The sequence below is a fragment of the Bradysia coprophila genome, chromosome X, assembly GCF_014529535.1.
Source record: "Bradysia coprophila strain Holo2 chromosome X, BU_Bcop_v1, whole genome shotgun sequence".
NCBI lineage: Eukaryota > Metazoa > Arthropoda > Insecta > Diptera > Sciaridae > Bradysia > Bradysia coprophila.
In genome coordinates, this window is record NC_050737.1 from 8,731,587 (window position 1) to 8,759,125 (window position 27,539).

The 27,539-nt window shown below is 37.5% G+C and overlaps 1 protein-coding gene and 1 long non-coding RNA gene across 2 annotated transcripts; one reads left to right on the forward strand and one right to left on the reverse strand.

The window, feature by feature from the left end:
* LOC119085642 lies at positions 1–15,560 on the forward strand. Its single transcript, XR_005089333.1, has 3 exons — positions 1–11; positions 5,767–5,772; positions 15,096–15,560. It is a non-coding gene; the product is annotated as an uncharacterized LOC119085642 (long non-coding RNA).
* LOC119085634 lies at positions 4,040–27,399 on the reverse strand. The gene is made up of 3 exons (XM_037196077.1): positions 27,340–27,399; positions 14,341–14,509; positions 4,040–5,437 (listed from the first exon to the last, which is right to left on the reverse strand). Exons 2-3 carry the CDS (start codon positions 14,489–14,491, stop codon positions 4,176–4,178), a joined length of 1,413 nt encoding a protein of 470 aa, XP_037051972.1. The 5' UTR covers positions 14,492–14,509; positions 27,340–27,399; the 3' UTR covers positions 4,040–4,175.
* Between the last annotated feature and the right edge of the window lie 140 nt (positions 27,400–27,539).

A 27,539-nucleotide genomic window follows, 5' to 3' on the forward strand; every position in this document is an offset into this window, starting at 1 on the left:
TATTATCGAATGTAAAGCAACCGTACTACTTTCTACCTCCTAACAAAATGGCCGTCGGCCGCCATTTTGGATTTTTGTAAAAACAATAGAAATCGGTGAAAATGATACTTACAAAGCTACTGATCAGTGGGAAGTGATTGGTTATGTGTGTGGGGTGTTTCAAGCATCCCAAATATGGATATCTATTTATAAATAGGCATGTAATTAAAGTGATAGCTATTTAATAAGAAATGATCACAAGAAAATAGGAAATGATCACTAGAAAAAGAGAAATGATCACAATTTTTTTATGATAGCAATAAAAATAGAATTTGATCACCAAAAAATAAGAATTTGATCACTAAATATATGCAATTTTACCACTAACATATGATCGTCTCGAAATAAGAAATGATCTACAATTATACGAATTTGATTACAAAAAATAAAGAAATGATCGTGCAAAATAAAAAATTTGATTGCAAGAAACAAGGATATGCTATCTATTATTCTGTTTGATTATTAGACGATGCAAGAGAAAAAAAAATTAACACCTAAGTTACCAACACCGTTCCGGCGCCCGGCTCGCATTGCGGCCCTCCGCTTCGCTACGGGGCAATGGGCCGGATCGCTCGGCGTGTTAAAACGCTTTTTATGTGCAATGAATTACACAGACTAATTATTAGACGATGCGAGAGAGAAAAAATTAACTCCTAAGTTACCAACACCGTTCCGGCGCCCGGCTCGCATTGCGGCCCTCCGCTTCGCTCCGGGGCAATGGGCCGGATCGCTCGGCGTGTTAAAACGCTTTTTATGTGTATTCGTTCGGACTTTTAGTGATCAAATTCTTTACTTTTAGTGATCAAATTCTTTATTTTTAGTGATCAAATTCTTTATTTTTAGTGATCACATTTGATTTAGCGGGTGGTAGGTACTACTTGTGATCACTTCTTATTTTAGGTTGATAGAATCTTATTTCGTAGTGTTATATTTGAAAAAACTGGTTGTGATCACATTCTTATTTTCCTGCAATCATTTTAATTTTCAAGTGATCAATTCTTATTTTAGATTTATCGCTTTTATTTCTTCCCTTTATAAATATATACAGCTATATTGAGCTATATAACGGTGTAGATAGTTCTTTTGAGCTATATACTAGCATATTTATTCGAAAATTGTTTATTTATAGGTAAATATAGGTTAATATAAATTGTTGCAAAAATTTTTAAGTTTGGGTTACAGTTGAAAGGAACGTCGTACGGGGCTTCGTAATTGCGCTATGCGCAATTTTTAAGACGTGCACATTTCATAAGAATTTTAGGTTAGTAGGTTTAGGGTAAGAGTAGGGCGACCGACGAACTAGGGTCGCGTACGCAATAGATGTACGGGTTCGTACGGGGCTCAGTCGCAGCGAACGCTCCGACTGTTCTGACGGCTCGTTTTCAATTGGTAATTCGAATATATGGCCATGGTAAAAGTGATTTTTTTTTTAATGGTAAACTTGCCATAAGACACCGGTGATTGAATATTTATTCAAAATATTAACTGATATTGATTATTTTCCCAAGAAATGTTGGTCGTGTTTGTATTTATTTAATGATAATTTGAATAAAACTTATTATTGATACCAAAAAAAATGAAATAACGATCATTTCAGTCACAACATGTTAACAAAATAAAAAAAATCGGTAATTTTTTTTCTCTCGCATCGTCTAATAATTAATCGGTGTAACTTTTTTATATGTCAAATTTAAATTTTTGCGGATTCGGATTTTAACGCAAATTAATATTGATCAGACTTTTGTAATTCCAAAATTTCAGCTTTTTTTTTTGTAATTTGCTTCGATTTGAATTTGCACTTTCTTTGCACACATGACCAATACACACAGATTTAAAAATTATACCGATTGCTTTTCTCGACTTACCAATTGAAAATTCGAATCTAACACTTCCTTGGCCCACCAGACCAATTCAACCTTGAATTCAACACACATTTGGTATATTCAAAAAATATAATGGTACAGCCAATAAAAAGTAAATGGTAAAGCCAACTGAAATCCCAATTTTCCCACATTACCAATAACACACCAAGTTAATGGTAATTCCTCACATTTAATCGGTATTTACTTTTATAATAACGGTAGTTATCATAAGAAATGGTATTTTGAATTTCTAACATTAGTAAACAGTAAATAGTAATATCGGTCAACAGCTAACTAATATTGGTACAAAAACCCAACATTCAACCCAACAAAATAAATGGTAGTTTATTACTATCCTTACAAATGCCTTATGTTAACAAAAGCTACACAACGCATATTCCCGTTGATAGGTAATATACATCCCTGTAGTAGCTGTATTGTGGGTGTAACGTTACCTACATTAGATACACATATGAAAACTGTGTATACAACACGTAATGTGTCATTAATAATTGAAAGATATTATCCCAGTTTTCTGTTACTTTCCAATAAGAAAAGTCGATGTAGATCAGTTTCGATTAGAATTATTTATTCACCAAATATTTCGCGGATCGCATCGGATCGCATTATCAATGGCTAGAACAAACATACATTTTTCCATTAAGGACGATCAATCTTCTTAAAACCAATTCCTGTACACATTTTACCTAGCTTTCACTGACTAATTACATTAATCAGTTGCGTCAATTATCACAGATTCGATTTCTATTTCGGTGGTCATACATGACTAGAACTTTTATCACTTTTGTTTATTTACTTTTGTAATGTCACTCTTCTCATCTGTTCAGTCAGATTCTCGTTTCTGCTGTTGGGTTTGGATTCTGTTCAAATTCTGTTTTCAAACCCAGCAAGTCATTGTAGATCGTTGATAGGAACAAAGTGTCCGTTTTATTGTTGATGTTGTTATATGTTTGCTTTATTCCGATCATCTCTTTTATTTGTCTGGCTTTGTGGTTTCGATCCTTGAATAAGATTTCGGCTTCACTCCATTTCGGTGTGTGTTTCGTTATGATGGCATGTTCACATAGTGCGGGAAAATATGTGGCGTGGTAGAAAACCCAGTTTTCGGTATGCCCAGAAACCGGATGACACCGGTTATTGACTTGACGAAGCAATTCGACGCTACCTTCTTAGGCAGAGCATACTGGCTTAACGGCTGGCCTACTGGCCTCTCAAGGGGAAGTAAAGTCAGATTCACTGACTGTTTGAAAACTCCAAATGGAACAGGAGCTGGAGTGTATGCCCCCGAAACGGGGCTAGGCAATTCCTTCCAACTGTGAGAGATCGCCAGCGTTCCTCAGGCGGAGCTTTATGCGGCACTCATGGGAGCACATAAAACTCTGCCTATAGGGACGCATGGCAAAGAGGTTCTTATATGTCTTGACAATATAGGAATGATCAAGGCACTCGTATCGCCCGTAGTCACCTCCAAGCTGGTGAAGGAATGTAAGGAATACCTGAACCTTCTTGGTCTGAGCAATCGGATCAATTTGGTCTGGGTACCAGGACATTCCGGCCTTCCGATTCCCCAGTCGGAGTGGAAAAGAGCACTGTAAGACTGGGTAAAGCGTAAACACGCAGAACGCTTGGAAGCGTATAATGGAGGCGTTCACACGAAATGCTTCTTCCCTAAGCCTAACAAAAAATGGGCCAAAGATTTGCTCAAAATGGACCGAAATCGCATTAGAAGAGTAGTAGGAGCGATTACGGGACATTGCGGGCTGAATCGGCATATGAATAAGTTGAGGAGGCTTTCGGACGCTCCGAGATGTTCCTGCGATCTAGAAGAAGAAACGGGTGCACACTTGATATGTGATTGCCCCAAATTTCTTCAACTACGACGCAGGATGCTCGGAGACTACGAGGTGGTTCCTTCGAAAATTGCTGCAATAGGACCTGACACCATAGACAGGTTCCTATCGGTAACAGGAAGGCTGTCAAGATTTACATGATGACCGGGAGAGTTAGATTTTGTCGTTTTTATTCAATTCATTGCATTGGTGACCCCGACGTGTCCTGAACACGCAGACGAAATGGATTAAACAGACGAAATAAATAATAGCTAGAAAAAGGTTGGTAGTTCTAGATTTATTCACTTGGTTTTGTTCATTCCACATCTGTTACAACTTCAAGACAACTCTTAAATCTGTATGTATATGATGATGGTAGCATGAATTCGATTGAAAATGTCTATTCTCGTAATGCTATTGTGTTTTAAGTTTTTATCGACTTACCAAATGGAATCTTAACGACACTTTCATCAAAGCATTTAAAGAATTCCCTCTCAAGTTCATTAGGACTGGCGATGAAATCTTTAATCTTAATATCGGCTACACATTCCTGTGAATATGAAGAGTCCAAGCAGTTCTCTTCATTATTAAAGGTATAGTGAAAATCAAGGAAGAACACACTTTGAAATTTATATTTATGCAAAGGTAAGGAACGCCTGGTATAAGGTAAAGAACCTCCACCTTCACACGTATTATGAAGTGAAATTGGAACGTTTTTGTGTTCAACATCGTAACGTATTTCATATCCAACTAAAATAGCAGCTCCAGGACCGTGATAACTGACTGTTGTTCCAATAGAGTATTGGTCAAGAGGTTTCTGCGACTCACTTGAACGAGTGCCGTTACCTTCATTACTAGTTTCCCAGAGTCCATTCCATCCAAATTCGAAGCTGAAAATTATTGTATCATCCACACCAGCACTAACACTTAACATAGGACCGGCCTTTGTTATCTCGCTATGAGTGCCTTCAAATTCATCTTCAATATTAGTAGATCGAGTGTCAGCTGCATCTAAACTAATTTCTTGCTGTAATGTAGAGCACGTAAATCCGGAAGTAAATCCTATAACATTTAAAGCATCTGGTGTCATATGTTTTTCACTGTCCAAATATTCGATATGCGATATCGAACAGTCCTCAGAAACCGGCACATTTACATATTTTACTTGAATAGCATTAACAAATTTGTCCGCCCAAATTCTTATTTCGACGGGTCTTCGTCCCTTTGTAGCATAACATGCGTCTTTAAACGTCTTTATAGCAGTAGTTTTTTTTCGATTAAAAATATGTGCCTGTTGGTCGTCTAAACGCACAGTATCGTTGCTGTGATTGTAGCTAGGTTCATTACGATATTGAATTTGGTCAGTGGAATCGTTTTTATTCACACAACGAACTTCTAAATCACTGATATACTGGCCGGCTGCACCCTGTATGTACTTTATATGATCGTTTGAATTTTCGCATTTCAATGTTTTTCGTTCTCCAGTGACGTCTCCAAAAGGTCCAACATCAGTCACACCAAAAGAAGAGTTGCACTTAAAAGATATTGAATGAAGACGCTGACCCTCCTCATGATCTCCGTACGTTAGAAAGATTTCAGTAATAATTCCATCCCTAGGACAAGTAATGGCTTGTACTTTAACCTTATCTTCGTATCCATGTATAGCAGTCCATTCATAATCGCATGCTGAAATATATTTAAAATATCTTATTAGACAGAGTCTATAAATTATTTAAGTAAATACTTTAGTAGGTGTGATTTAGTGATCATTTGCTAGATCGACCAGATTCGAATTTTTCAAAAATCACGAGCTAAGCTAAGCATTAAGAATAAGGCGGAAAACTTGGCCGAAGTGTAAATTGTGTGCTATGGCCAAAGTGAAAAATTTTGTACTGTACCTATATTTTGATTTTGTGCTTACAGTGGAGGGCAGTCAATTTTGTGCATAAATTTGATTCAGCTGATTTAACAGCTGATCCACACATACAGAGAAACTAAAATAAATTCATAACTAGAAGTGAGTAAATTTGGCCATTTTGCAGTTCAAAAATTGAAAACTCATCACATTTTTCTGCAGATGAAAATTGCTTAACGAGCATTTTCGGCCATTCAGTCGATGGAATAAATCCATGAGCAGAGCGGCTACCAGGGATGGGCATAGCCTTAGCATATCTTTCATTGAGATTTTTTTCTCTCACTATTTCGTCGATTCGTTGTTGTGGTCAAAATTTCAATTTATCCGAAGCAAGTTTCTTTTGGCAAAATACATAAAATTGTAGAGGGGTCGTAGTAATCGCTCCGCGTTTGCTTGCTTGCCGGCCGTTGTGTTTGCAAATACCTGCAGCTGCATCACAACTGGATTTTCCGTGTGCTGTAACGTGGAAATGGTACCGATTTAGCTGAATCATTTACAGCACATAGTATCCGAAAGTCTGAAAATCAATGTGTACATTCATAGTTGCGACATCCATAGGACACAAACACATTACTTGTGGCCAAAAAATGTTTTTACACCTCTTGCGTCTGCATCAAAAAACTTTGGTTTTTAGTATTGCAATTTTTGAGTAGAGTGTATATGTACCACATTCATGCATCGAGAGCATACTTTTGTCAATTCAACCCATGCATGTTGGGTACCATTAGAAAGGTATGAGAGTGTAGATTATGGACAACCATTATTTCTGCTCTTCAGTTTCTTTTGAAGAGCCCAAACACCCTTCAAAGTTCACTGATATTTGTCGAAAATCCAATTAGTTTTTTTTTGTATATGAGACCAAAAATGAATTTATTCCCTCTTTTCCCATTAATACATGACATAAGCTTTCCAACGATACCCCACTTGCCCATGGCGGCTTCTCCGTTTGGGCGCAATTTTTGTAAGAAAAGCACTATTTTACGAAATTGGTAGACCTCACATCAGCTTACAAAGTGTGATAAAAATATTCTGACACCGGATTTCATTTCAGGTGATCGAACTTCATCGAAACAGGTCAAAAAAGCTTTATAAAAAAATCGGTCCGATTTTTTGATTCTGTTTTTCAAAAGAAATCCCTCTTTAGGATCTCAGAGATCGCTCAGCGGTTGAATTTTCACAGTAATACGATTCGAACTGTAATTAAAGGATGGAAAACAGGAAATTTGTTCACTCCGAAGCAGCACAGAAGATCTCGATTCAAATTGACAGCTCAACATGTCAATGAAATTCTACACTATTTTTTGGATCATCCGTTCAATACGTATGGTCAATGCATTCGTGACTTAAAACTGCATGTCAGCGCCAAGACTGTAGGAAGAGCTTTGTCGAGAAATGGTATCAAGAACTACGTTGCCTGCTATAAACAATTCATTTCAATTAAAAATCAAATCATGAGACTGAGATTCGCACTCAAATACAAAGACTGGACTTGGCAATGGTATAATCTGGTATAATAAAAAAAAAAATAATCTGGTGGCTATGGACGAGAAAACTGTGCAAACTTTTGCCAACGGTAAGGTAATGGTAAAAAGGCGAGTCGGAGAAAGATATCATCCTCAAAAAATAGTTACGCCAGAAATCCAAAACTCATCGCAAAGCAAAGTCAATTTGGTTGGAATAATTTTCTGGGACGGGCCAAATGTTGCCTACTCAGTACCAACAAAACTAAATGGCAAACATTTCAAGCAATTGATGACTAAAGTAAAGCCGTATCTCGAAGAGAAGACTGTTCTTATGGACAACGCTTCCATCCATAGAAAAGGAGTTGATTATTTGATGCAATCTGATGTGAATGTCTTGATCGATTATCAACCTTAAAGTGGGGATCTCGATCCCATTGAAAATGTGTGGGTAGAATTGCAAAAAATACTCAACAGAAAACTAAGAAATATATGCATTTCATCTAAGTCCGATTTGCTCGATCTTATTAGAGAGAGCTGGAAGCAAATTCCAGTGACTTTCATCAGAAAGTGTGTTTTATCTATGCCGGAACGTCTAAAGGAAGTCATTAAAATGAAGGGACGCCAAACGAGATACTAATTTCAATGTATTAATCTGAGGAGACAATATATCGATTGAGAAACGAAGTACTTTTCAGAATTTTTATTTTCTCTTCAAATAGAAATGACATGAATCAAGCTTCACCTTTGCGTGGATATTACTCTTCCATACGCATATCTGCTCTAGCTGCTCGTATGCGCTCAGCACGGTCGATTTGGAACTTTCTTTCATTGTTGGCAAGTTTTTCTCGAATTTTCGATCTTTCTCAGCGATTTTCGCATCCTTTATTTTCTGAACTGTTTTTTGTCGCTTGATGATGCCAAAAAGTTTCATCGTAAGTTCGCTGAAGATGTAATTGAATCCGAAGAGATCCGGAATAAAGATTTTGACAAAGAGAAGAAGGAATTCATCGAAAAAAGGAAACTGTTACTAACTGAAAACCGACAATTGCTGAAAGACACCACATTTTACAAATCTGCGTACGAATCGGTGGTGGTCGTGGTGGAGGATGTAAAGAAATCGAAAAATGAAAATAAGTCGTCGCCATCAGCACTGAGCTATCAGCGTTCCACCTCTTCACAAGTACCAACACAGCACAAGAACACAAAACTTCAATCGAAAGCAACCGTAAAGATATTTGAAGACAACAAACGATTGAAATTAAAAAATACAAAATTGACTAAGGATAACGCAGCATTAAGATTGAAGGTGAAACAGCTAGAGGGCCAAAATAGCAAAATAAAAAGTCAAGATACGATGCTGATCTCGCCGAGTTGAATAACCTTCACGAATCGACAAGACGCACTAATCAACAGAAATATTCAGCTGCAGCTTTGGCTAAATTATGTGAACTTTCAACTGATTGATGTAGTTGATTGATGTCCAACGAATAAAAGAATTTGTTTTAACCGAAAGAATTTTAATTTCAAATATTTGAACATGAAGTGGTTGTAGATTCGCTTGAATAATCAGACTCGAAGGGCTCTGAATCTTCAAAAACGATCTGCAGTTGTTTCCTTAGTCGACCGCGGCCTCTCAATCCTTTACTGTTACCCGAGCGACCTGAAGACTGATCGGATTCTACTTCAAGCGTATAAACAATGTTTATTAAACATCTTGCACAACAATTGTCGAAGGAGAAGTGGGCGTTGGAGTTATGGTTCTTGTGGTGTCATCATCCATGCCATCAACATACTCCTGAATTGCATCACAAAATTCTAAGATATCCTTCTTTGATCGGTTTATTTTATCGTTTACGATAAAAAGATTCGAAACGCTATTCGGTAGGTCAAGCATAATCATGTCCATTTGGTTACGAATGGAAAGGGTTGTATAAGTCGATAGCGCTTTCATTTTTCTGCTTACAAATGACCGTAAGGCGAGGATGAAAATAGTCTCATCAAATTTACCACAAAGAAAATAATATTTCGGCATGTTTTAATATCTTTTGCTAAACAAAACGAGACTTGTCAAAAGATTAATCTGTCAACAAGAACCTACAGTCACAGAAAAGCATGACATAGCTGGTCAAAACGGCTTGATACGAAATCGAATTGACTCAGCGTTTCCTTACATCTACTTTATCCTGCAATCTTCAAGAGCTTTACTGTCTTCGTTTGTACCTCTACATCTAAAATATATTTTTTTTATCAAAGAAATAATCTTTATATCGAATTTCGAAAAAAGTTTTACTAAATGAAAACAAAATTTTTCGAAAACAATTGCTTTTTGCATACCCTTCACATAATACATGCAATTCATGACTGTTGCCAAATTAACTCACTTCTAGTTATGAATTTATTTTTGCCCTATTCTTGTGAGTTTTAAGTGAAATATTTGGACCGCATTGAAATGCACGCATGGCGAACTAGTTTTTTTTTTGTTGCAAAATGTAAAATTGTTTGCCGTGAGTGTGTGACAACAGGTAAGTTTTCACTTTTTGCCTGAATTCAGTTTCGGGAAATAAACTGCCGACCCATGTGTAAGCCTAAGTACGTTTACGCTGGAATAATTTAGAAGGAAAACTTGCGATCGAATCCACGCCATTAGTCGTATAAATTTATACGTCAGAGAAAACTTTTTCTCCTTTGTTACGATCTGTCAGTTTTTCTATTTTGCGATTTAGTATGGAAATGAAAACTAAAATTGAGACATCTTTGCTGTTTTAAGTTGTTTTTCATATTTTTATGACAAAAATGTTTTACAGTGTGTTTGGAATCGATTGACATTAACAAAATGATAAAATAGAATGATAAAATAGAAAAAATTATTTTCACACAATCTGTTAATGCCAATCTATTCCAAACACATTTTAAAACATTTTGGTCCAAAAAAATATGAAAAACCACTTAAAACAGCAAAGATATCTCAATTTCAGTTTTCATTTCCATACTAAATCGCAAAATAGAAAAACTGACAGATCGTAACAAAGGAGAAAAAAGCTCACTCTGACGTATAAATTTATACGACTAATGGCGTGGATTATTTCAACGACAGCTTTGTGTGAAAGGAAAAATGGCGCGTCGATAGTTTTCGATGTACAATATGTATTCCTAGAAGCGTGTAAAGTTGGACTTGTGGTAAACGAATAGAAAACCAAGTATATGGCACTAGAGCGCAGTCAAGGATCTCGTGTGGGGCAAAACGTGACCATGGATACGTATAATTTTGAAGTCGTGCAGTCATTCAAGTATTTAGGTTCGACATTAAACGTAACCAGTGATATAGAGGAGGAGATCAAAATGAGAATTACGCAAGGAAGCAGAAGCTTCTATGCACTGAAACACCTGTTCAAAAGCTCACTGGTATCCCGTGCAACAAAACTACGACTCTATAAAACTGTAGTTCGACCCATCGTCATGTATGGTTGTGAGACATTGTCCATGGCATCCAAACAAGAGCAGATGCTGAACTCCTTTGAACGAAGAATCTTAAGATCGATATGTGGGCCAGTACATGAAGCAGATGGTTGGAGAAGACGAACGAATATGGAATTGTCCGAAATTTTTGGGAAGAATTTCATCGCAGCTGCAGTAAAATCAGCGAGGCTCCGATGGGCGGGGCATGTGGCTAGGATGAATGATGACCGAACTGCCAAGAAAGCCATCGACAGAAAATTTGAAGGACGTAGACCGAGAGGGCGGCCACGGAAGAGATGGATAGACTGTGTGGTCGAAGATACTAGATCATTGGGGGTCGCGGATTGGAGAAGTCTGGCCGAGGACAGGAACGAGTGGAGGAAGTTAGTAGAGTCAGCCAAAACCCGCTTGGGTTGACAAAGGCTGCTAAGTAAGTAAGTATTATGTATTCCTACTCACAGACAAGAGCAATAGTGTGATCAACTGTCAATGATGTTCCGAGGTAAATCAGTCTAAGTTGCTATGAACTGTGTTTGTACTTAGTAAATAAGGCGAATTTGTACTGATTTCGGAACTTCATGTAGGCAGTCATACGAATAAAGCATTACTTTATAGCAGTCTGTGGTAAACTTGTTGCTTTGATACCGTGTTGTCCTGTGTCGTTCGCCGGGTCAATGCCTAACTCGGTTTGTGGACCAAAGTTTTTGTCTAGGATGTGGCTCGCAATCAATAAAAGTGAGCCTATTCCAATGAGCGAAATTCTTTGAGCTACAGGGCGGATGATACGTGGCTTAGTTTTGTCTTCGTCGGTGCCCACACAGGGAAGTCTTGCGATTCGGTAAAATCATAGAATGCAACTAAACCTGGTTTCAGTACTCGATTGCTGGTTCAGGCCACGGTTCTCTGAACGAAAAAGGAGAAGACTGGGCACTGAATCTTGTTCGAGTAGATGATTTGTGACGAGGCTATGGATGGTAGTGATTGTGTGGAGGACCTTACGAGGGCTTCCGAGATTTGTGTGATGACGGGGTGGAACAAAGGATCACAAAATCGACCTGTGTTCCGCCATCAGAAATGATCACCCATTCTAGTGTTTACCGATCTCGACTACACAAGAAGTGCAATTTCCAGCATTTGCTCCATTGATAAGTAATATACTATTATTCCAACGCACTGCAGGAACATAAGAAATATTTGGAGGCTGATGAAGTCACAGTAGGCACTGCGATTTTTTCGTAAAGATGGATGACTTGTTTTCGTTGTATGAGTTAAAACACACAATACAATCAATATTAAGCGGTAGCTCTCATCACAAAAGCCTCCAAATTGGACATTTGTCAAAGTAGTGTTCATGCTAGGAGCAGTGCGTTGATTATTCACATACATGAGTCAACCAACATGTTTCCATTTTCTTCTTTGTCAATATAATTATCCTAAAATACGTAAATTTCAAGTACATCACGCGTACGACCTTAATAGTATTTTTCGTTACGAGTGAGGAAACACGAGTTACGAACTACGTGTTTTGTGCCTTAAGGATCATAATGAGACGAAGCCACAACAACATAAACAAAGATATCACTCTACAAACTCTGCATCAATTTCATCAACTACAATGCACACTCGATTGCGTCCAAAAAAGTATATATGCAATTCCATTGTCGGCCGGAAAGAGCGTCCGTGAAAGTTACTTTTACCAAAGTTCTGAAAGAACAGGTTAAGACAACCACAGAGGCGGGTGACACCAAATTTTGTAAACAGATAGTGTGAGAAATCAACTTGAAGAAAATTTTGTTTTTGTTAAGTTCCTTCTCCACATAAACTTCGCAGCCGTTGTGTCACCGCCGCCGTGATTAACTCAGAGTTGTCTTAACCTGTTCTTTCAAAACCTTGACTTTTACGGCCGCAAATACGTCTCTCTGAGAAGTACTGAAAATTTGAATTTTTCGATCGTAGGATCGCAGTGACGAAATACGTCGAATTATGATCGTAAGGCACAAAAAGGAGTTTTAAATGTTTACGAAGCAACTCAGCATCATAATGATCGAAAAATACGAACTTTATATGCCTCTGTTGCATAAAACGTTGTATGGCCTTTGGCATCGTGTCATAATACACATAGTGAGCCTAATAAAGTACTTTGCACTCGATGTCATACTAGCACATTTCGTACCTAGGACGAAAAGTCTTTTTTAACGTGTGAGAAGTTTCCAGACAGAGCCGAAGGCGAGGTCTGGATCGAAAACGCTAAAAAAGACTTTTAGTCCGTGGTATGAATAGTACTTTTCATATTGGACGGAGAAAAAGTGCGACGAAGTCCTAGGTATGAAAATAACTATTATAATCGACAAAACTAACTATAATAATCCGAAATTTTTCAAATTAAAAATTCATCTGTGAAAATGTATTGAAAAACAAGTGCGATGTGAAATAGTGCGGAGTAAAATTTGGTGGCAGATGCGCAATAGAAAAATGATATGACGTCCGAAATTCTTCTAGGATATTCGCATACAAACGTTGATCTTCGTTGTTTTTAAAGAATAAGAGACCGATTTTGCTTGGCTTGCATCTTTTGATGAGTACCACTCATACTTGAAGTGCGTTGGTAGATTACAATATTTCAAAGAATGTAACGTGGTGTGCCTAGTATACAGCCTTGCTCGTCTCCTACGTAAATGTTGTATGAATCGTAGATTAGGAACAGCAAAAATTTGAATGAGTAGTGTATTTCATGCATGCAAATTACATTATACATCTTTTTGTGATGTATGTAAGGGGCCATTCAAAAAGTGCGCACGCTGTTAAGTATCGATATTTGAGTCCCCCTCCCCTTGCACGCCTTTGCACGTGAAAGCTCAAAAATCGTGCAAAAGTCGACAAGTAAAGCTGAACGCAAACGAAACTTTTCAATTTTCGACTCCAGCGTTTCTGTGACAGTAAATTCTACGAATCGGCATAAAATACACTGATGTCTGAAAATATACATATGTATTGAAAATGTGGCAAGAAATGGAAAAAATTCGTCAGATTCGCCGTTTACCGATGTCGATTTTCAAACTGACCGAATTCTTTTACGAAATTTTAACGATCGAATGAGTCAATAATTAATTATTTTTCGTTCAGTTAATCGTCTGGTGAGAGCTGTTAAGTTTCACTGAGAGTTAACTTTTCCAAGGTTCTGAAATAACCTTGAACTTTTCTAGCCATGTCAGCGATATGGGTAGAGTTGTGAGAACTGTCACTAATGTTTTAAGAGCACGTACAGTAGTTCTTCGATGACATTGTGCATTTTTGACATTATTCTCTCTCACAGTTTGGTCATAACAATGAAACGCAAACTCTCTTCATCTCGTTACTCCGCTTTTCCACTTCAGACTATGTCTTATTTTCGCGTTTTCTGAGGTGTAACGAACTTTACAAATTTTCTACAGCTAAAAGAAGACTTAGTCTGAAGCGGAGCTACGAGATAGAGCAAGTTTCTGTTGAAGAATAACTCAGAAAAGTAAAACTAAAATAATTTTTCGTAAAAAGTGTGCGCACGCTTTTTGAAAACTCCCCCTCTTTACCGCACACTTTTGCACGATTTTCGGAAACCCCACTCCTTCTTCATGTGCGTGCGCACTATTTGAATGGCCCCTAACGGGTCTATCTGCCACTATATTTTAATTTTGGTCACTCCCTTTGAACCTCAAACGTAAATATAAGTCTTGCTTTGACGAAAAACATGAAAACCAAATGAATAAGAAAGTACTTACCGTTCATCTCTTCGCCTATGTGAGTACCTCGGTCTATTTTAGACAATTCCTTCTGTGACGAGCCTAAACTTTTACTTGCCACTGATATGAAAGAAACGGCTGTAATTGTACATATGTATATATGTGCCCTTGTTGATTGATCGAACGTCATTTAAATAGACAATAATATCTGGAAATTGAATTGACGTAAATTAAATGACTGAATTAGGGCCTATTTCAGGGAATGTTGTGTGATAAAAATTGTTGCAGAACATTGGGTAATCTTTGGAGCTTAAATGATCGACTCGCAGGTTGCGCCATCGTTGATATTTGCGGTAGTACGATATCAATATCCACACACTATACCCGAGGGAAGGCGGTGTTTCCACTCGTCAAAATAAAAATTTGGAACCACGTGCGTATTATACTTAAGTGATACGACAATGTATATGAAATATGCATTTACATTGACTATTCACGTAAATCCTTCTACGTACTCGTCAAAATAAAAATTATAACCTCGGACATAATGTACTCAAAAACTTGAGGTAAAGTTTCGGCACCGTGAAGTAAAGATCGCTCTCACGACAACAGAAAGGAACGTATTGGATACAAGCTCAAATTGATGGCATAAACCTCAGGGTTTAAGCAACCGACTTTAACTACACTTAATGAAGACTGGACTTCCAACAATCGATTGCCAAAATTTGGACAATCTAGTACTTCTAGATTCAAAGTTACGTACGGAATGTCATACGGAATGCATAAGCAGTAAGATAGGGCATGGTACGACGTACTAAAATTTGCTACTTTATTCATTGATACCAGATGGCGTTTTTGTAGTTTTCAGTATAAACAAACAAAACTTGTATGAATATCATACGAAATTCAGTGAAATTTCGAGTTTTTTAATTATTTGTGTGTGAAAAAGAATTATAGTTTGTTTCAAAACTGTTAAATAAGTGGAAAAGAAAGTACAATAGGTAAATTCTGCAGTTGTGCATAGTTAGCAACAGCTGGTTTTCGATCAGCTGGTGATGAAGACACATACATGAAAAGATTTGTTAATGAATCTCATTGTATATAGTGAAAATAGAGTTATTGGTTGTATCTCCAAGTAAATTTACTGCCACCTGTATGCGAATCTTGTTATTATGTACAATTTAGAATTCAAAATTTGGCAATAGATATTTTAAATTCAAATAAATCAGTCTAACATCTAAAATCTTTGACTATGGAAAGAAAAACATTTCGCAATCATTATCGAAGCAGCTCTTTGGCAACCGCATATTGTACATAACGAAATTTGTCATTACATTTTGATGAATTAATTTTTCTGTATACGTGAGAGTGTATTGGTGAGCTATGATATGAATCGGTCGTTAGGGAAAGGAAACGGTCGAGAAGGAAAGTAACGGTTGGGAAGGAATGCACCAACACACTCTCACTATTACAGAAAAATATCTTTCAAAATACCCCAATACACACTCGATGTGTGTTTTCGCTTGGGCTTCGCCCGCGCGTGCACCACAGAAAACAAAATTGCTCATCGGCTGAAATTTTGAAGTTTTGCGAGTCAATTCCCTTCAAATCGGATTTAAGCTTGAACTCATTAACTGACTACATTGATTGCCATTGAGTTTAAATAGTAGGAATAGAATAAAGAATGTTTGGACCTTTAGAAGAAATTACAGCGAGTAAATTGACCTTATTTTTGGAGCACTGCACGTCAGTTGTCACAATTTTATCTACGTCATATCGTTGGTTTCTTCCTCTTTTCACTAAAATCTTTCCGTTGGCCCATGTTTGGACTGTTTTCTCATCCACGGAAATAACGCCAGGTTCAATTCTGGTATCTTATGGCAAATCGATATCACTTGATTTGATGTTGCATTGATAAAAATGGCTTTTAATGGCAGTGCAATTTTTAATCCCGTTCTTGCCGAAGACTTTTGATATGGTCACCATCAAGTCAAGATCCTTTACGCACTGTTTGTAGGTGTCGAATGGGTGCTCCAAGAAGTACTCCCAGGTATTGTAAACTTGCTGTGCTGTTAGACATCGATATTGTTTTTCCAAACTTTGCCTTTGCTCCAATTGTTGATAACTGATGACACAGTATTCCGATGCTAATTGAACCGGTCACAAATCAAATTATCCTTAAAACCCCCTGATGTGCAATTCAGTTATTTTTATTTTCGGTCAGTTTGCCCATTTTGAAATACTAATGAATTGATGAAAAGTGACATTAGTGTCAACTTTGAACTGCCGAGACGACACCTCTACATGAAAATTGACAAATGTCTAAGATTATCATAATTTATGATTAAGAGTGATATCGCCAAATCTTCAGGTGATTTTTTTAACTTTGGAAACAAGCGGTCTCCGATTTTAATGAGTGATAGCTCGTTGGATTCGTCTTTCAATTCTAGGAAACACGTGTCTTTCACTTTTTCTTAAAAAAAATTATTTTCTTTGAAAAGCGCTCAAAAGTGAAGACATGTCAGAGGGTACCGGAAACAGTTTTTCGGCAATAACTTCGGTACCCTCTAGTATGTCTTCACTTTTGAGCGCTTTTCACAGAAAACAATTTTTTTTAAGAAAAAGTGAAAGACACGTGTTTCCTAGAATTGAAAGACGAATCCAACGAGCTATCACTCATGAAAATCGGAGACCGCTTGTTTCCCAATCACCTGAAGATTTGGCGGTATCACTCTTAATAGGAGAATGATGTTTAGAAACTAAGAAGAAATGTAATAGAGTTTTCCCATATTTTAGTACATTCTGTCATAAAATTACTGCTGTCACTGCGCTTATTTTCATGTGAACCAACTTCACTGCTGTGACATTTCATAGGAATGAATCAATGTGAAGTTGTTTCATAAAAAAATAGTCCAGTAAGATTGAAGTACTATAAAAAATGTGGCGACTCTACAGGTCAACCGACTGGGCGAATAGTATATTTCAACATATCCCAATACACACAAGATGTGTGTGCACGCGCGGGCGAAGCCCAAGCGAAAACACACGTCGAGTGTGTATTGGGGTATTTTGAAAGATATTTTTCTGTAATAGTGAGAGTGTGTTGGTGCATTCCTTCCCAACCGTTACTTTCCTTCTCGACCGTTTCCTTTCCCTACCGACCGATTCATATCATAGCTCACCAATACACTCTCACGTATACAGAAAAATTAATTCATCAAAATGTAATGACAAATTTCGTTATGTACAATATGCGGTTGCTATAGAGCTGCTTCGATAATGATTGCGAAATGTTTTTCTTTCCATAGATAGTCAAAGATTTTAGATGTTAGACTGATTTATTTGAATTTAAAATATCTATTGCAAAATTTTGAATTCTAAATTGTACATGATAACAAGATTCGCATACAGGTGGCAGTAAATTTACTTGGAGATACAAACAATAACTCTATTTTCACTATTGCACAATGAGATTCATTAACAAATCTTTTCATGTATGTGTCTTCATCACCAGCTGATCCAAAACCAGCTGTTGCTAACTATGCATATGAAAAGTATTTACAGGCTGTAGTGGATTAGTATTATAAACATACTATAGCGCTGTTGAGGTTACGTGTTCACGGAAAATACGATTTTTTGTATGCATAAACTCTCGTTATCTCGTGTATTTAAGCTGAATTTGAAGAAAACGTTCAGGATTATAGGAATATTGAACGGGATAATCATACAGACAATTTAAATTGAGTGATTCTTTTGAAAATCCACCTATCAAAATCGGACCCATTTTGTCTGGGATGGACATATACATGGTTTGAAAGGTCTTTGCCAGTAGACCCCAAAACAGGCCTCACACAGTCTCGAGCCACACCTGGTTGCTGGTGGAAGATCTCCGAAGTTGGAAAAATAGCGTTTTTTATCCGAATTTTTTGGCCGTTATCATTCCAAGTGAGAGTGGGCTCGTTGGAAAGCTGAGTTTAAGTACTTTCGGGTCATGCCTAGTTTGATTAGATTCATTGATATATGTTTTATCAGCATTTTATGTTAGTACAACCGCTACTCGTAAATCTCGCCAGCAATCACCAGCACTGCATATGAGGTACCAATGAAAAGCTTAGACAATGTATGTTACGACTAGCATCTTAGATTCACATTAAGCGTCATCAGTACCAGCCCAGACCTGTCTAAAGTTCAAACAGATTTTGAAAAATATGTCTTGCAAATTTTTGCAAACATATATCAATGAATCTAATCAAACTAGGCATGACCCGAAAGTACTTAAGCTCAGCTTTCCAACGAGCCCACTCTCTACACTATTTTTCCAACTTCGGAGATCTTCCACCAGCAACCAGGTGTGGCTCGAGACTGTGTGAGGCCTGTTTTGAGGTCTACTGGCAAAGACCTTTCAAACCATGTATTTATCCATCCCAGACGATATGGGTCCGATTTTGATATGTGGATTTTCAAAAGAATCCCTCATTGACATTTTTTTGTGAATAAACTTCATTAACAATAATTCCTACGTTTGATCATTAGTTTTTTATTTCAAATGCATTAAAATGCATGTAGAATTCGAAATTATCCATACTTTGATTGAATAAACAATAATTTACAAAATATCACAATAATTACATTCAAAATGTTGAATTGCCAAGGAACATACAGCCGAGTTTTTCAAAACACACAAAGTTCACTTGAATTAACCACAAAAATTCGTGTAGTAACATTCGGTATTATTTTCCATTGCTTTCATTTCAATTTTAATTAGTGTTTTCAAGAGAAATATCAGTACCTGGTCACAAAAATAAATCAAAAACTCGAAATTCAACTGAATTTCCTACAGGTACTCAATTATATTATGACTATGGGATTGTAGGATTCATTCCTTTTACATCCTACACACTTTCCACATTCAATTGAACCAACGAATTCAATTTCATTTTTGATTTTGTCGATTGGCACCATTGACATACAAGTGGTTAGTTCTCATTATCTGCTTGTGGTGGCACCATATACTTTGCGTGTCCAAGCAGTTAAAGAAGTACTAGGTAGCGTCAATCAAAATTCTGAAAGAACAGATTAGATCAAATCTGATTTGATCGCAAAGACAGTAAGCAATTTAGAAGGTTTTTTTGTGCACTATATGTATTTTACATGCTACATGCGTCGAAAACGGTACTTTTCATGTTTCACGCACTAATTTCGACTTCCAAAGCATGCAAAAACCACTCGGGATAAAAAGATGAAATGTCTCGTTTTCGCGTGTTTATTGACCTCGGCTACGCCTCGGATCAACAAAATTCACACGAAAACCATACTTTTCATCTTTTTATACCAAGTCATGTAAAATACTAATGCTTTTCTGATCTTTCAAACGTGAGAAGCAAGTTCGTGTGAAATGGGAGAAATGTAAAACGCTAATGAAATACATGTATAGAATGAATGGAATGAATAGGATGAAAAAAACCAACAAAAGCGGTAAAAACGTATGTTGATTGTTGAGTTTAAATTGGACAAAATAGCAAAATTCTAATCATAAGATATTGTGCAACAAAATGACGATCGGCTGCACCTCCACCGTTTTTGATATCCGCCTTCTTGGTACATAACATATACAAGATTCTTTTCATAACATTTTCATTGTTCATTTGTCAACAGATTGCGAAGTGACATTTCAGTTATTTTTAAGCTTTTCGTGATATCGCAAAAACTGCAGGTTATTTCATTATCTTTGGGAACACGGGTTCCCCAATTGAAATGAGTGATAGGTCGTCGGATTCGTCTTTGAATTCTAGAGAAGTCACATCTTTAATTTTTTCGATTAATTTTGTTTGTTTTCGGTGCAAAGTGTTCAAAAGTGAAGGCTTGTCAGAGGGTCCCGTGAACAGTTTTTCAGCAATAACTCAAGAAATAATTATTTAAAATCGTTGGTATGCTGTACTAATGTCGGTCTTGGGAAGACGTACTACAGGTGGAGTGTATGCACTGGTTGGTGCAAGTATACCTCCACAAAAGTTATGACAAAAACATTTTTTTTGGACCTAATAACGTTTTACCGTTTTATTTCTTTTTATTGACAGGCGAAAAAAAAGACTGCTCACCAAATATATAGTGTTCAGAGAGTCCACCTTCTCTGCAAAATTGATGTTCCAAGGGACTGACTGTGTAGTGTTGTAGCTTGCCTCACCCACTATTGTTCCAGATATATAAGATTCCAGTACTTCTGTGTTGCAAGCCTACAAAACCTGCAAGTCTTCGGAAAAAGGTTACTGTAAAGTTGAAAATTTTAACTTTCTTTCTAGGGGCTCTGCTACTGAAACAGCGTCTGGAAGTGCAGTCATTTTTAGACCCGTACGAAGTACTGGGGTCTTATGGGTTTACGCATACGTTTGTAACACGTCGAATTGGACTCCCTGAGTAAGGGGAAACCTATTGTGGTTGTCTAGAGATGCCAAATCCGCGAAAAAAAAATGTCCGTCTGTCCGTCTGTCCGTCTGTCTGCACGATAACTTGAGTAAAACGCATCCGATTTTGAAAATTCTTTTTTTTTCCCGTTTGGTAATGTCAAAAGACAGGCTAAGTTCGAAGATGAGTGATTTTGGATCGACCCCTCCCGAGCTGTGGCCCAATAAGTGCTTTACGGTTTTTCGAAGATATCTCCGGACATTTAAACGTTAAACTTGTAAGTGATACGTCAAATAAAAGGTATTTACAATACCGATCGACAAAAAAAAAGTTTATGGAAATCGGAAGACCGACTCGTGAGTTAGACCCCTTGGTGTGGAACAGGCACAGGGCGGCAAGCAGTTTTTGCTTGTAGGTCGGCCACATTTGAACATATTTCGTCTGTTTTAGCTTTATTAGATAGGTATTGACCGTACCAATCAGGGAAATTTTTTTTTATGAAATTATGTTCTCCGGAGCGTGAGCTAGGTCTCTTGGAGTGAGCTCTTATCTGGCTACTCGGAAGTACAGTGAACGTGGTGTATTTTGACAATATCTCGAGTAAATTTTGACCGAATTTCATGAATTTTTTTTTGTTTGAAAGGTATTAACGAATGTAAAGCGTCGGTACTATTTCCGGTCTCCTAACAAAATGGCTGCCGGCGGCCATATTGGATTTTAGTAAAATAGAAATATCTTGGGAAAAATGATACTTAGAGAGTTTCTGTTAACGTGGAAATAATTTGTTATGTGTGTGGGGTTTCAGGGATTCCATATACGGACATCTATATATACCTATATACAGCTATATTGAGCTATATACAGGCATATAGAGCTATATAATAGCATATATTTATCTGTGAAATGTTTATTTATAGTGAAATATAGTTAAATATAGCGGTATATAGCTGTTTAAATAGGAATTTATGAAATTTGTCTTCGTACGGGGCTGTCTATATTGCCTCCGGCAATTTAATTGTATATGATAACAAGGCAAAGAGTGGATAATGTAAGTGATTTAAAAGGAAGAATAGTTTTTCAGCAGAGAAGAAAATGAAGTAAGAGAAATGAAGAGTTTCACATTAAAGGCTTTTGATACGAATAGGTGTTTCGTACGGGTCGGCGTTAGCTATGTTTATCTACTTTTTTCCTTTTTCCGAAGACTTGTAGTTTCTGTAGGCTTGCCACACAGAAGACCTGGGATCTTATATATGTGAAACGATAGTGGGTGAGGCAAGCTACAACACTACACAGTCAGTCCCTTGGAACATCAATTTTGCAGAGAAGGTGGACTCTCTGAACACTATATATTTGGTGAGCAGTCTTTTTTTTCGCCTGTCAATAAAAAGAAATAAAACGGTAAAACGTTATTAGGTCCAAAAAAATGTTTTTGTCATAACTTTTGTGGAGGTATACTTGCACCAACCAGTGCATACACTCCACCTGTAGTACGTCTTCCCAAGACCGACATTAGTACAGCATACCAACGATTTTAAATAATTATTTCTTGAGTTATTGCTGAAAAACTGTTCACGGGACCCTCTGACAAGCCTTCACTTTTGAACACTTTGCACCAAAAACAAACAAAATTAATCGAAAAAATTAAAGATGTGACTTCTCTAGAATTCAAAGACACATCCGACGATCTATCACTCATTTGAATTGGAGAACCCGTGTTCCCAAAGATAATGAAATAACCTGCAGTTTTTGCGATATTACGAAAAGCTTAAAAATAACTGAAATGTCACTTCGCAATCTGTTGACAAATGAACAATGAAAATGTTATGAAAAGAATCTTGCATATGTTATATACCAAGAAGGCGGATATCAAAAACGGTAGAGGTACAGCCGATCGCTATTTTGTTGCACAACATCTTATGATTAGAATTTTGCTATTTTGTCCAATTTAAACTCAACAATCAACATACGTTTTTACCGCTTTTGTTGGTTTTTTTCATCCTATTCATTCCATTCATTCTATACATGTATTTCATTAGCGTTTTACATTTCTCCCATTTCACACGAACTTGCTTCTCACGTTTGAAAGATCAGAAAAGCATTAGTATTTTACATGACTTGGTATAAAAAGATGAAAAGTATGGTTTTCGTGTGAATTTTGTTGATCCGAGGCGTAGCCGAGGTCAATAAACACGCGAAAACGAGACATTTCATCTTTTTATCCCGAGTGGTTTTTGCATGCTTTGGAAGTCGAAATTAGTGCGTGAAACATGAAAAGTACCGTTTTCGACGCATGTAGCATGTAAAATACATATAGTGCACAAAAAAAACCTTCTAAATTGCTTACTGCCTTTGCGATCAAATCAGATTTGATCTAATCTGTTCTTTCAGAATTTTGATTGACGCTACCTAGTACTTCTTTAACTGCTTGGACACGCAAAGTATATGGTGCCACCACAAGCAGATAATGAGAACTAACCACTTGTATGTCAATGGTGCCAATCGACAAAATCAAAAATGAAATTGAATTCGTTGGTTCAATTGAATGTGGGAAGTGTGTAGGATGTAAAAGGAATGAATCCCACAACCGTAGTCATAATATAATTGGGTAACTGTATGATTCCCATACAAATATTGTAAAACCATACTGAAAACTGCAACAGCGCCGCTCTGTCATACGGACATCGAGTGAACAAGAACCATACCCTATTGTACGATTGGACCAACTGGTAAAGTAGATAGGGGGATTTGGTCAAAAAAAAAACCGTTTTCATTACACTAACTACGAAAATGACTATTTCGCTTCCCGAATGAGATGCGAAAGTTTAAAAATTCAGCTCTCAGTAAGCCACGACATCACAAGAGGTGCGAAAGTACCTTCGCCCCCCAAACGAAGATGCGAAAGTAGATGACAGCGACAACAGAGGAGCGAAAGTACTTTCGGCTCAAACGAAGATGCGAAAGTAAATGACAGCAACAACATGTGTTCCGTCTGGTGTCATTGGGATCGCTGTGATTGTTGTGATAGAAAAGAACGTTGCCAATAATTTATTAATTTTTCTTTTAACCCCGCATATTTCAGCTTATTTCGGTAAATTTCATCAGTTGGAACGTGTTTAGGAAGCTCAAATTACAATTTTCGTAGTTATTGTAATGAGAAGTTGTATGGATCACATGGTACGACGTAAAAAATTCAACCGTGTGCGAAGTTTGCAGCCCGTGGCCGAAGGCCTTTCGAAGGACTTTCGTCCCTTGTGATCCAAATAACCATTGTTTTGTTCGCATTTTTCATGTTGCAAACATAGTAGCGTAAAATATTTTGAAGCAATTACAGTATTCGGTGCATCAAGTACAATTTCAGCGTACCGCGAATATTCAAATTTCGATGTTGATTCTCATCGATGATGATAATTAATGGTGAGGTTTGTATTTTTAGCCCCGTACGAAGTACTGGGGGCTTATAAGATTAATATGCCGTTTGTAACACGTCGAATTGGAAGCAGACAGTAAGGGCAAAGCATTTAGTTATGTTCATAGATAACGAATCCGCAATAAAATAGTCGGAGCGTTTGCTGCGACTTAGCCCCGTACAACCCGTAATCCTATTTCGTCCGCAACCATAATACGTCCGTAGCCCTAATAAGCCCGGAACCCTAATACGTCTACAACCCTCTAATGCGTCTGTTACCAAAATGCAAGTCAAGTTGGGCATTGTCAAATTTACTGAAACTGTTCATTTTTAAAATTGCGCATAGCGCAATTACGAAAGCCCGTACGAAGTACCTCTCAAATAAAACCAACAATTTACGACATTATTTTAGAAACCCAAAATTTTTTGCCAACTTTCCATTGGGTATTCAATTACCTCTCAAATGAAACAAAAACTAGCAAAATCGGATGAGATTTACTCGATTTATGTGCAAAGAGCACTTAGGGCCGAGTAGCGGCTTTAGTGCAAGGGCTAAAATTTGAAACTTCTTTTGCCATCATTCTATTCGGCATTCAATTATCTCTCAAATGAAACAAAAAATAGCAAAATCGGATGAGATTTACTCGATTTATGTGCAAAAAACACTTAGGGTCGAGTAGCGGCCTTAGTCCAAGGGCCCTAATTTGAAACTTTTTTCGTCACGTTCTTTTCGATATTCAATTACCTTCCATAAAAAACTAAAACTAGCAAAATCGGATGAAATTTACTCGATTTATGTGCAAAAAACACTTAGGGCTGAGTAACGACCTTTGAGCCCTCCCAACAAGCCCACGTTGCATCTTACCCAAAAACAATGTTCAGCAACTTTGTTCTACTCGTCAATACCTTTCATTTGATATATCACAAGCAGCTATTGATTGCGTATTTCGGTAGATATCGTCGAAAGACTGAAAAACACCTATAGGGCCCTAGCTCTGGAGGGGCCGACCCTACCATGCCCATTTTCGAACTTGACCTTACTTTTGTCGATACCAATCGGGGAAAAAAAGAATTTTGAAAAAAGGTTGTGATTTACTCAAGCTAGAGGGGTCACGGACGGACGGACGGACGGACGGATGGACGGACGGACGGACGGACGGACATTTTTATCCCCGCACGAAGTACTGGGGGCTTATAAGATTAATATGCCGTTTGTAACACGTCGAATTGTAAGCAGACAGTAAGGGCAAAGCATTTGGCTATGTTCATAGATGACGAATCAGCAATAAAAAAAATGTCCGTCCATCCGTCCGTCCGTCCGTGACCCCTCTAGCTTGAGTAAATCACAACCTTTTTTCAAAATTCTTTTTTTCCCCGATTGGTATCGACAAAAGTAAGGTCAAGTTCGAAAATGGGCATGGTAGGGTCGGCCCTTCCAGAGCTAGGGCCCTATAGGTGTTTTTCAGTCTTTCGACGATATCTACCGAAATACGCACGCAATAGCTGCTTGTGATATATCAAATGAAAGGTATTGACGACTAGACCAAAGTTGCTGAACATTGTTTTTGGGTAAGATGCAACGCGGGCTTGTTGGGAGGGCTCAAAGGTCGTTACTCGGCCCTAAGTGTTTTTTGCACATAAATCGAGTAAATCTCATCCGATTTTGCTAGATTTAGTTTTTTATGGAAGGTAATTGAATACCGCAAAGAACGTGGCGAAAAAAGTTTCAAATTTGGGCCCTTGGACTAAGGCCGCCACTCGCCCTAAGTGTTTTTTGCACATAAACGGCAAGTCAAGTTGGGAATTGTCAAATTTACTGAAAGTGTTCATTTTTAAAATTGCGCATAGCGCAATTACGAAAGCCCATACGAAGTACCTCTCAAATAAAACCAACAATTTACCTTGGACTAAGGCCGCTACTCGGCCCTAAGTGTTTTTTGCACATAAAGCGAGTAAATCTCATCCGATTTTGCTAGTTTTTGTTATATTTGAGAGATAATTGAATACCGAAAAGAACGTGTCGAAAAAACTTTCAAATTTGGGCCCTTGGACTAAGGCCGGTACTAGGCCCTAAGTATTTTTTGCACATAAATCGAATAAATCTCATCCGATTTTGCTAGTTTTTGTTTCATTTGATAGATAATTGAATGCCGAATAGAATTATGGCAAAAAAAGTTTCAAATTTGGGCCCTTGGACTAAGGCCGCTACTCGGCCCTAAGTGTTTTTTGCACATAAATCGAGTAAGTCTCATCCGATTTTGCTAGATTTAGTTTTTTATGGAAGGTAATTGAATACCGAAAAGAACGTGGCGAAAAAAGTTTCAAATTTGGGCCCTTGGACTAAGGCCGCTACTCGGCCCTAAGTGTTTTTTGCACATAAAGCGAGTAAATCTCATCCGATTTTGCTAGTTTTTGTTATATTTGAGAGATAATTGAATACCCAATAGAAAGTTGGCAAAAAATTTTGGGTTTCTAAAATAATGTCGTAAATTGTTGGTTTTATTTGAGAGGTACTTCGTACGGGCTTTCGTAATTGCGCTATGCGCAATTTTAAAAATGAACACTGTCAGTAAATTTGACCATGCCAAACTTGACTTGCATTTTGGTAACAGACGCATTAGAGGGTTGTAGACGTATTAGGGTTGCGGGCGTATTACGGCTACGGACGTATTATGGTTATGGACGAAATAGGATTACGGGTCGTACGGGGCTAAGTCGCAGCAAACGCTCCGACTGTTCTGATGCCTTGTTTCTCAATAGAGCTCGAAAAATAAGGTATAGTGTACAAAGAAAGTAATTTATTCGAAATCGTCTCTGATTTTACATCGACGTTTGAAATTTTCAAAACCTATTTTTACCAATTTACTGGTGGGCTGACCAGTATCCAACAGGGTGTAGCGTTTTGCAACCTTTTTTTAATTTTTTATGGCCTGCGGGTAGGTTTGATGCAGAATCCGCACAGCCGACAGAACTAATCTCACTATGGCTTTGGGACCAAAAAAGTCGGTTTTCAGAGGTGCGCATGGGAGTTTCGAACTTCAAAATTTTTTTTTTGTATTTTCGTGTTCAGTGGACCATTCTGCATCGAACCTACCCGCAGGCCTTAAAAAATTAAAAAAGGTTGCAAAACGCTACACCCTAGTATCCAATCAGTGTTTTTTCACCTTATTTCATGACTATAACGACCCCAACAACAAGCATAAAACTAAATTTTTCAAAGTCGTCGGTACCTTAGTAATCGTCGGTAGATTTCCCAGAAGTAATCTGTTCTTACTATGCTGTTCTCCTATATGAAAAATCAGTACTTATGTAGGTTGGTTGAATTGGGTTTATATAAAATGCATGTAGGAACAAAATAATAACCGCTCAAAATCAAATTGTACATGGTATAGAGCGTAAATTTAGTGTTAATGCAGAGGTGTATTGGAAT